The sequence below is a fragment of the Hippocampus bargibanti genome, linkage group LG12 (genome assembly GCF_051943395.1).
Source record: "Hippocampus bargibanti isolate YZ-2025 linkage group LG12, ASM5194339v1, whole genome shotgun sequence".
Lineage (NCBI taxonomy): Eukaryota > Metazoa > Chordata > Actinopteri > Syngnathiformes > Syngnathidae > Hippocampus > Hippocampus bargibanti.
In genome coordinates, this window is record NC_142745.1 from 7,976,105 (window position 1) to 7,987,918 (window position 11,814).

Consider the following 11,814-nt stretch of genomic DNA (forward strand, 5'->3'; position numbering starts at 1 on the left):
GACAAAGCATACATCTTTTATTAGCATAGTGAGTTGTGTAGTTTTCTCACAATATTATCACGGGCATAATTTTGTAACAGAATTTGTTCCAGTCATTTGTCCTCCTTAATGAAATATTTTCTTACATTAATGTCAGTATTTCTTCCAATGTCACGGCCATCTGACAAAATACCAAACAATGAGATCAAAGAACAACCTAAAATGTTCCTCCCCAAAATTGAATCTAAGTGATGATATTAGCTGTTCTTAAAATACAGATTCATAGCGACAGATCATTGTCATGTATCAAGCTCGCTCAATGTGGCGACAGGCTTGCCAATGAAATAACAAAGCCTAAAACTGAACCAAATAGGATAAAAGACCTTTATTCCAACATCCTACCTTTGTCAAGCAGGAGTCAATGTAAGTAAGTATCATGTCAAGGCTCACTGGAGAGGGAAACAAATACATTAAAGTGGTAAAGTTCTATTTTATTCACATCACAACACCCACGCTCTGAGATACGGGAGCATTTTGGAGGCAAATTAGCAAATCTTGATTTTCCCATTGAAGTTGTATAAATACAATAAGGCCAAAATATAATGGAAAGTTTATACATATGTTGTAAGTCTAAATATGACAGACATCAAACTTATTTTTTCATCATCATTAAGCAGATGGCTCTCGTTTATTTTAAGATAATCACAGAGTAAATATAGGTAAGTACAGTATATGTTAATCAGACATTTGCTGCATAACGGTGTTCCAATTCACACAACCCTCCCCTGAAGGAGTGGGCGGCTTTCTCCAGGCGACTGTCGCATCAGCAAGTTCCACAGCAACAACGGCACTGATGTTACTGCGGATCTGCCGCTGTTGTTGTCTTCTGTCAGTGGCCCGTATTGCTTGAAGCGCCTGGTTGAAACCAAAAACAAATAAGAGGTCATGACATTTCATTGACTTTTTTTGAAACTTCCAAAACATCCACTGCCCCAACATTGACATCACAGACGGCAAATCAAAATCATGGTGAAGCTACTTCTCAATCATGGTTTTAGTTTTTAATTTTGCTCAATATCTGGTGCCTCACCTATACATCAAGCCGATACAGCAGACCACACAGGCAATAACCATCACACCCAGGATGATGGCAACAGTTCCAGCAGGGGAACCACCAGAGGCTGTGATGGGAAGCAAATGACACAAATGAGTAAACAATTACTGGGAACAATCAAGGAGTGATTTAAATAAGTGCTTCATTCACACACCCAGTGCCACGCTGACACGAGCGCTTGCCATGGCAAGACTGACATCATTGGTCAAGGAGACATTGAGACAGAAAATGCCTGAGTCGTTGAAGAACTGGCGAAGGACCATTTGGCAGTCAGCAGACGGTGCGGCTGCGTTGCAGACAGTTTCCACTGGTGTGATACAGTCAGCATCCGAAATGACTGTGCAGACCTCACTTGGTAAACTGTGGGGGGGGGGGGATAATCGGATTCAGGATTCATATCTATGTATATATATATATATATATATATATATATATATGTACAGTAAAGTCTCGTTATATCGATATTCTCGGGAGTCCGAAAAATATCGATATAACCGGGACTATCGATATATCCGACCCTGCGCACATGTAATTTTCTCCTTGCGTGCATAGAAATAGTATCGATATAACCGGGACTATCGATATATCCGATATCGATATAACGAGACTTTACTGTATATATATATATATATATATATATATATATATATATATATATATATATATATATATATATATATATATATATATATATATATATATATATGTAGATATATATGCTTTGCCACTGAAATTGTCATAGTAATTGCAACTCTAAGTGAATATGCACATTTGTACGTATGATAGATATATATTTTTTGCTCCAACATATTCCTGTAGGTAAATGGTATAATATTGCATGTGATTCCGCTGTATCATGTTTTCGTGCATACCGTGTAATGCCTTACCTTCCTTGACAGCTAACAGTGATATCCACAGCATTCTGAGCCAGCTCAGTGGACAGTGATACAACATTAGACATCTGTACAATCTCAACACTTTCAATACCCTCTGCATGATGGGAGGAAAAAAACAGCGTCATGAGCCCACGGTGTTTCCATTGGGTTTACATGTGCATGGAATTAAGTAACATGACTTACGGACAACATCAACAGATGTGGCGAGAGAGCCATAACGGTAGAGCATGCAATTGGCGGAAACTTCCGGTGCTTGTCTTTTGACAACCACAAGGGCAATTTGTGCGGGGTCTGTTGCTATCTCAGCTTGAACTTCCCCCTCGGTTAAGACCTCTTCATCGCCGGCTGAAATCAAAGTTGCACAGTGGAGATTTTGTATTGAAACTGGTTGTCGTCTCAATCCGTATATTCTATATATGGAGTAATTATATGATATAGTCTGCCTTTGCCATTTGTTTTTCAAAAGGACACTTGGGGACAAATTCTACCGAAGTGGCCACATAAACATTATTTGACTTATTGGTAGATTAGTTCTCTTTTCATTTCGATATTATTATTATTATTATCTCATCTCATTTTCCGTACCGCTTATTCCTCATTAGGGTCGCGGGGGTTGCTGGAGCCTATCTCAGCTGTCTTCGGGCATGAGGCGGGGGACACCCTGAATTGGTTGCCAGCCAATCGCAGGGCACACAAAGACGTACAACAGTCACTCTCACACTCACACCTAGGGACAATTTGGAGTAGTCAATCTGCCTGCCATGCATGTTTTTGGAGTGTGGGAGGAAACCGGAGTACCCGGAGAAAACCCACGCGGGTCCGGGGAGAGCATGCAAACTCCACACAGGGAGGCCGGACCGGGACGCGAACCGGCGACCTCTGCACTGTGAAGCCGGTGTGCTAACCACTTGACTACCGGGCCGCCCTATTATTATTATTATTATTATTATTATTATTATTATTATTAATTAATGTGTTAATTTTTTTATTCACCGTATTTTTGGAATGACATTTAAAAATCCTTTTCCACACATAAGGTGCACCGCATTACAAGGTGCACCTTCAATGAATTACATTTTAAAACGTTTCCATGGATTGGATTGTGATGCGCATGGTCAGCTTTTGCAAAAATCTTTTCTTTTAGGGAAAAAAACTCACTTATGAGGCTTAGTATATTTTTTAACTCACCTTCTGGAGCTACCGTGGCAACATCATTGTCAGTCCCAGTAATTTTCCGCATCAGCATCAGCTGCCTCTGGTTCTTCTGCAGTGGTACTCTCAGTGGCTGCGGGGACTGCAACATTGTCAGCGGGGGCTGTTTCAGTTTGGACCACCTCTGCAATATCCTCAGCAGCAGCAGCAGCAGCTGCCACGTCTTCTTCTGCCGCTATGTTTACTTCAGTCACAACGGCTTCCGTTGCATCTACTGCAGTTTCTTCCTCCTCTGCGACTGGAGCGATAGTATCATCTGCGTCAACCTCGGCCACATTCTCTACAGCTTCATCCACAGCCGCAGTTTCAACTTCTGTTGTGTCTTCAGCTTCAGGTTGAAGCGGTGCAGCGGTTGCCACTTGACTGGCATCAGCCTCCTCAGCAGCAACGTCAACCTCTGTCGCTGGAGCAGCAGTGGCGCCTGGATCTTGTTCTGCTGGAGCAACGGCTGCGTCAATTGGTGCAGGTGCTGCCGAGATAGCTTCTAATTCCTCCGCGCCTCCATCAATTGCGGCGTCTGTGTCTTCTGTGTTGGTAGCGGCTTCGGCTGGCTGTACAGAGGCCTCGACTGCAGTGGCGTCGGGGACTGGCGCATCAGCTGCTGCTGCTGGGTCAGTGTCAGGGGCAAGCACATCCGCTGCGACTGGTTCGACTGCCGGGGTCACGACTACAGCCGGTATAGCAGGGGCAACAGGAGCTCCTGACGGAAAAGTGCATCTATATTTTTTAACTCATTCACTGCCATTCACAAATGTATTCGGGAATTGAAAATATCACGTAGAGCGCCATTCCCGAATTTGTTCGGGTATTGTTTATTCATGTTTTTACTGCCGATAAAGCGCTGGACATGTCCTCTGGCAGTGTTTTTTCTTTTCCACAAGGGGGCAGCATTTCCCTTTTTTCCATGTTATCACTTTGTTCCAGCTTCAGCTGTTGTTAATGCGATATATAAACCAATACGTATGTATGTATTGCATTGTATTTTGGACACCCACCCTCATTTCAAGCTCATATAACTCCAGACCCATATAACTTGGGAATTAACTCTTTTTTTCTGATGAAAGAAGAGTCAGAGGTTTCCAATGCCGTCTTGAATATTTATGTAGTCCTAAAACTCAATATTCTGTGGGTCCTGGAATTCAAGTGACAATGACAAAAACCCTGGCACGGGAGTGGACGTATTTTTGCATGTCTGGCTGTGAATGAGTTAATATAGCTTTTGCATTGAAACTCATTAGATTGTGCAGTCGCACATCATAATGTGACCAACAGGTGTATGTTCCTGATCATTTCTCTGTATTATAAAAAGTTATTTTAAGTGGAGAATGCCTACCCTGAATATTTTATTTTTTCAAGTTTATCATTTGTATTGCCCAGACATTAATCTTAATTTGACTACAGTTGTCTGGTGGAAGGATAACATTGCCATATAACTCATCATGTTGCTCATGTAGTTTCTGTGATAATTTGTGACCACTTCATTGAGCATTAACCTTTTCACATTTAAACATCTTACCAGCGGACGGGTTTACGCAACCAGTGGGGATGCTCGCCATCAGAACCACATGTGGTTTAAAGGTCCCGACTGCCAGGTATGTATGTGTGACAGTGCGCTCCCTGGAGATCAGTGTTCCTGTGCTGTCTCCAAAGTCCCAACTAAAGCTGATATCAGCACTACTCAAGTACTGGCTGGGATCATGAAGATTCACGCTGAACGCAATGGCCCGGTTCTGGATGAAGTTGGAGTCATCTTGGTTTATATCATTGACTTGAGCCAGAGATACGGTGAAGGGAACTTGGTCTGATGATGCAGAGATATAGCACAGATGTCATTACGACACATAAAACAATATGAGAAAGGACCAACATGGCGTGTTGGTTCACCCGTGATGGTGAAGATGGTGGAGGCATAGCCAAGGGGAATGAACTTGTTTTTTCCGCGGCAATGATAGATGATAACTTCCATGCTGTAGGAGCCCAGGGAGACATCATCTGTTGAGATGGTGAGCGAAGAGGAGGGTCCATCTGCCACCTGCCAGTACTTTCCTGAAGGAGGAAATACAGTATATGCCGGCTCAAATATTATAAGGGCTATGGTATGAAGATAGGTTTCAGTATCAAAATCCAAACTGTTTTTATTGTTTTGAAAAATGAAAATACAATAATCAGAGATTATTGTTGCAAGATTATACGCATTTTCCATATATATTTGCACTATTGTCATATTTATAGTGACACCATAAATGTCAGGTTGACCTCCCTGCAATACGATAGTTGGCTGTTGTTCTCTTGAAATTCGTGTAGCTGGTCTAGTTTTTTTTAATTGTCATGGTTTGATTTTTTTAAAAATTTTTTTTGCTGTAATAGCCTTACCCCAGGTCTTCCAAACATACACATAGCGGGGCTTCCTGTCCCGGGTCCTTGTGATAGGCCTGCCATCAGGGAAGACGCCAGTCAACTCATTGCTTTGGTCTGGATACACGGCCTGGCCTGCCTGATACTGTTGACCTTCAAAAAAATATTCGGCATAATAAACAGTTATACGGATGATGCAGTTCCAAGTACCATAAAAAAGTATTCCATCCATCCCGTTTCCATCCGAAATGCAAGTTTTGATCTTGGTCCATTTTATCTTTTCCTTGCTAAAAAGTACAGCGATAAAGCATGTCCATTCTCACCGTCTCCATTCATATCAACTCATTCACTGCCATTCACGCATTTATTCGGGAATTGATAATATGACGTACAGCGCCATTCCCGAATTTGTTATAATTTTGTTTTTACTCGTTTGGGTGCCGATAAAGCGCTGGCCGTGGCCTCTGGCAGTGTTTTTCCCTTGCACAAGGGGGCGGTATTTGCCTTTTTTCTTGTTAGCGCTTTGTTCTCGCTTCAGATGTTGTGAAAGCCCTGTATAAACCACTACGTATGTATTGCATTGTATTTTGGACAGCCCCCCCAATTTCAAACTCATAGAACTCCAGGCCCATATAATTTAGGAATTGGCTCTTTTATTTCTGATAAAGAAGAGAGTCAAAGGTTTCTTACGCTCCATTGAATGTTTATGTAGTCCTAACACTAAATATTTTGTGGGTTCTGGAATTCGGGTGACAATGACAAAAACCCTAGCACTGGAGTGGACACATTTTTTGCATATGACTGGCATTGAACGAGTTACTGGAAGATGAACAATATTATCTGGTGTTTTATTTCTTTGGATTGAAAGGGTCACTTGATAGACGTGTGGGCATTTGCTTTTGTACCACCTATTTAGAAACAGCAATACGTTTGACATTTCACGACTGACGGACTTACCATCAATTGTACAGTTTTGTGCCCAGACTACCTGCCCATCAGCAAGAACAGTTTGGTTTGGAGGGAAAACAAGATTAATACTAAAGGTTGATTTTGCTCCGAGCAGCGTGGGCGCGTCGTTCTTCAGATCAAATGTGACTGCACCACCTGAAAAACACAAATACGGACAGAGAAGGTCACTTGACATTACTTTTGCTGTTTGCAAGAATCAATCAAGAGCAAATGATCGTCCTCACCAGACCAGCAATTTCTGAATCTGGGGTCTCCATCCTTCCATACGGGATACATGCGGGAGTTCCATGAGCGGTAACGGGTGAACTGAATTCGAGGCACTGGAAAGACGATCGTTGACCATTAAAATGCTGTCATATATATTTTATATATACTACTTTATATGTCAAAATACTGTAAAAGCAATGAGTGTGATATTGTGGAACTTTATCCGTAACCCCATACGATCCTTGACAAAAACAGCAAATTACGACAGGGATCTCAGCGTATTTTCAAACCAGATATTAATATGATGTAATGAACCGAATCAATTATTAGAACATCTACACCTGCCTATATAGACCACAAAGAACAAGAAACGGTCAATGATTTTGGTGTTAAAGAGGTGGGGGTTTGAGACTGTGCAAATCACACGACCTGCAATCCCCCTCAAGCCTTTTCATGTGACCATCAGCTGAGCCGCCACATCAGTAATCTTCACTCCATGAGAGATCCCACATGCCTTTCTGTGTGCGTATTTGCCTTACGGTTTTACACATTGTGGTTGATAGACTCCCAGATTCTGTGGGTAAGGTTATATTTACACATGGATGGAACCAGGATCGTCATTAGATTTTATTTTGAAATTGATGAGACAGGTCCAAATGCAGTCAAAATTTGCATACTGTACACTTAGTTCAATATGATATTTTTTATCTATAAATCTATAAATCTATGAATCGATATATTTTTTTATCTATTTATCTATGAATATGTTTTTATCTATCGAGCTATCTATGAATATATATGTTTTTATCTATCTAAAATAGTTATTTTTTATCTAGTTATCTATGAATATATATATATATATATATATACAGTAAAGTCTCGTTATATCGATATCGGATATATCGATAGTCCCGGTTATATCGATACTATTTCTATGCACGCACGGAGAAAATTACATGCAAACAGGGTCGGATATATCGATAGTCCCGGTTATATCGATATTTTTTCGGACTCCCTTGAATATCGATATAACGAGACTTTACTGTATATATATATATATATATATATATATATATATATATATATATATATATATATATATATATATATATATATATATATATATATATATATATATATATGAATAGATATATTTTTATCTATCTATCGATGAATATATATACTATCTATCTATCTATCTATCTATCTATCTATCTATCTATCTATCTATCTATCTATCTATCTATCTATCTATCTATCTATCCATCCATCCATCCCTCCTTTCTTTCTTTCTTTCTTTCTTTCTTTCCTTCTTGTCAAATGTTTTGGTTGTACCAGTGTGACACAAGGTGTGAAATTATAGATTTCTCCCTTAATTCGTTATTCCAACAAATATCATCAAACAGGCTAACATGCTTGAAACCAATGAGAAGTGTCATGTGTGGAATCGTATTAGCCATGGTCATTTATGTGACTGGCTTTTTATTTTAACTCGAAAGTTACATTAGGTGTGACTTTCAAAAGATGATGTGATAGGCATAGAAAAGGAGACAGCGTGAAAGCACAAATTTGATCAAAACTAATCATCTGACTTACTTTGTGCTGTGATAGATGGCAAGGCCAAAGCCACCAGTAGCAATAGGACCAGAGTCTTCATCCTGGCTTTGGTCGTATGAAGTCCAGAAACCCCCAACCTCACCAACCGCTCCGAAACCCAAACGAAACACCCACAGAGACTTTGGAAAAGTCCTCTCACTCTTTTTAAGAAGCTCCTGAAGCTGAATTATCATAAGCATTCTTCTACCCTCTGACATCACTGCTAGTCTGTAATCAGGCACCGCCCCCCTTTTGTACAGCTTTACTTTTATATTGACAGTCATGAAGTTATTTAAAATTTGTATTTTGTAATTTGTAATGCTGACAATTATTTTTATTTATTTATTTATTTGTTGGTTTGTTTTCACAACAGTGAATGTCAAGGGTTCGTTAAGTCTTGTAGCGGACTAGTTGTGGGTTGTTCTGGTGATCCTCAGTTTACCACTGTGGCGACATGCAATATTTTGTGGTTCCTTCAAATGAGGTTTTAATCCTGAAAATCAATGTATAATTTTGCGTTTAATTACCAAGGATCGCTTGAGGGTTTTTCTTTCCCTCATGGGGATGGAGTGAGGCTTGACCATTACATATTTACATATGGAGGCTGAGAAAAGAAATTGTAAATGTATTTTATAATTTCAAATAAAATGGAGATCCTAAAATGATGCTACACAGATTTACTGTATGACAAGGGACCATCCCAGCACATATCACATTAAGATCTCATGCCTGTGTCTGACGTATGACTTTTCAGCTATGTGTGCATGGGTATCACAAGATAAAAGGGCAAATGTCGAATCAATAGAATCCATTTATTTCCACAGCCATCTTTCTTAATACTGGCTGTCCACCTTAGGCTACTCTTACAATTGCTCACCAGAAGCACAGGCACACTCGTGCTCCAGTTACTAGGATGTTGCAAATGTCCCCATTGTGGGAGGAATAAAGGTTTTCTGATTCTGATTCTTATTTTGCGACAGTATCATTCATAAGAAAACAAGCATTAATTAATGCTGGAAGGAAAACAGGTAACTAAAATTTAGTGTAAAATTTCAGTGTAAAAGTCTGAAACTGTTTCAAGAATTCAGATTTGATTCACAGGGACAAATTTGTGCACGAGGCTATGCCATCTGACTTTCGGCAGAAGGCTGACAACACTCTGAACTGGTCGTCACTCAGTCACAGGGCACGTACAGAGACAAACAACCATTTACACCCATATCGTCATAGATCAGAAACTGATCCCACGCTGTCCCCACACACGTCAAGGGGGTGTAGCGCCACACCATCAGTGCGATTAAAAGTATTCCATTTAAAATATTTTCCCAAATAACTCAGCACTTAAGAATTGGCCAATTTGACATACACTGGTGATAATTCTGGACAGAAAAGGTTTTTTTTTTGGGCCTTTGTGGGTTTTTTCTGGGGACTCTGGTTTCCTCCCACATTTCCAAAACATGCATGACAAGCTCATTTAACATGCTAAATCGTCCCTATTTGTGAGCATGAGCGCAGATGGATTTTCTTATCTGTCAAACGTGTGCTCTGCCATTGTGTAGCAACCGGTTCAGGGTGTCCCCTGTCTACTGCCCGATGACAGGTATGATAGGCTTCAGCACACCCACGAGCTTTGTAAATACAGCTGATCCAAAAATTGATAGATTGGATTGGATTGGATTTGCCTATATTAGTCTCGCAGTGGAGAAATTTACATTTCACAGCAACTAAGTTATGAGATGGATGATTATTTGGATTTTTTTTATTCTGAAAAAGAAAGTGTGAAGACTGTTAACTCAACTTTCATTGCAATAAATAAAGATCTACTAATTTATATGTGTGATGAGTAAATTAAGATACCATAGATTACAATGCAATAAAATACTTGGTGTTTCCTCACAACTACTTACCCCCAAGAGTCTCATGCTTGCCAGACTGTGAGGCTGCACTGCATGTGACCTCATGTGCTAACCAAGTTCAGGACGGATCCTTCCCACAGAGCGAGCACATGACTGCACAATGAACATACCACTAAGTGGAGCATTAACTCCCCTGTACTTTCCAGGAAAAAAAACTATATTAAATACAGTGGCAGGCCATGCATGTCACTCCGAGGCCTTCAGTATTGCTACGTCTGAATCAATGAACTGCGAGTGTGGTGTGCTATTACTACACGTCCACTAGAGGGTCCCGTTGGCCAGGAAATAACTTGTGACTTGAAGAATACTCTCATTAAACTGTTCACATTTTACTATGAACGTGTGGATTCATGATAACGTCATAAAATTGCATTATTATTTGCTATTTTTGCTAGCTTCGGAGCTGTCCAACCAACATGATGCCCATCTATTCTTGAAAAGTCCATCTTTAACAGTATATCTGCAACCAAATCAATTTCTTCTCCTCCTTCAGCCATTGTGGGTTGACAAAATCGCTATTAAATCGACACAACAATACTGGGTATTTTCCTAGGCAGCTCACTACAGATACAGTGTGCTCGCTCTGGCCAGTATGCTATTATCACTAGCGGCTAGTGATATGATTGGCTTATGACTAGCCATTCACGTGACTAGCCAATCATAGTTTGCGAAAACTCTGACGTTTCCAGCGCCTTCCAGCAGGCCTTGAGTCGCCAACTTGAATTGTGATTGGTTAAAGCAACAGTTTCATCGACATTGATTTTTATGCATCAGTGCCTGCAGAACTGTTTGTGAAGGAATGCAGGTAGATGTGTGACTATGGTAACACATGATGGCTGAAATGTGATTGGTTAAATGCTTAAATAGGAAGACACACATCTGGAAGCAGGACAACAAGGGAAAAGCAATGAAAGGAAGTTGAATGACTATTTGAAATTATTCATTCATTCATTCATTCATCCATCTATCTATATATCTATTTATCTGCTGTTTGCTACAGTATGAAAGGCGAGTATAAATGAATTATTCTTATTCTATGTAATGTATTATTCTTATTCTTATAGTTGTTGTAAGCTTGGTCAAAACAAACATGCGAATCAAACCTCTGAAAATGGAGGACACTGATTCGCTGTGGCGACCCCTTGAAGGGAAAAGCCGAAAGGAAAAGAAGAAGATAGTTGTTGTTGTTGTTGTTATTATTACATATATGATGGTAGTGAGAGCTACGTGTTCAAAGTAAACTAAACAGCCAGGCAGCAAATTTACCGAAAAAACGTCATCCCGTCACGTGACCTTCAGGGATTGTAGGCGTTTGATTTTGATTCCAACTACAAGAATTATACAGTTCTGTTAACTGGTCAGATACCTCAAAACAACAACAACATCAGGGGAGGAAACAATTTATCCGAAAACGGACTCGTTTAATTTACAAACATATTTTAATGTTTTAAACGAAGAGCGTCACAAAAGACGAAGTTATAACATAAACAAACACCGCCAACAAGAAAATCGGCATGTTTAAGACAGTAAAACACGCGCTCAGAGTTGTAACGCGGGAAAGGTTGTTGTA

General features: G+C 40.0%; 1 protein-coding gene across 1 annotated transcript; it reads right to left on the bottom strand.

The window, feature by feature from the left end:
- Positions 1-8,485, bottom strand: pmela (premelanosome protein a). The gene is given in 13 exon segments (XM_089010895.1): positions 1-894; positions 1,070-1,160; positions 1,248-1,453; positions 1,981-2,083; positions 2,173-2,334; positions 3,178-3,220; positions 3,222-3,901; positions 4,718-5,002; positions 5,086-5,247; positions 5,575-5,709; positions 6,514-6,660; positions 6,750-6,845; positions 8,329-8,485. Coding segments are annotated over 13 exon segments (2,316 nt in total). The 5' UTR covers positions 8,390-8,485; the 3' UTR covers positions 1-749.
- Between the last annotated feature and the right edge of the window lie 3,329 nt (positions 8,486-11,814).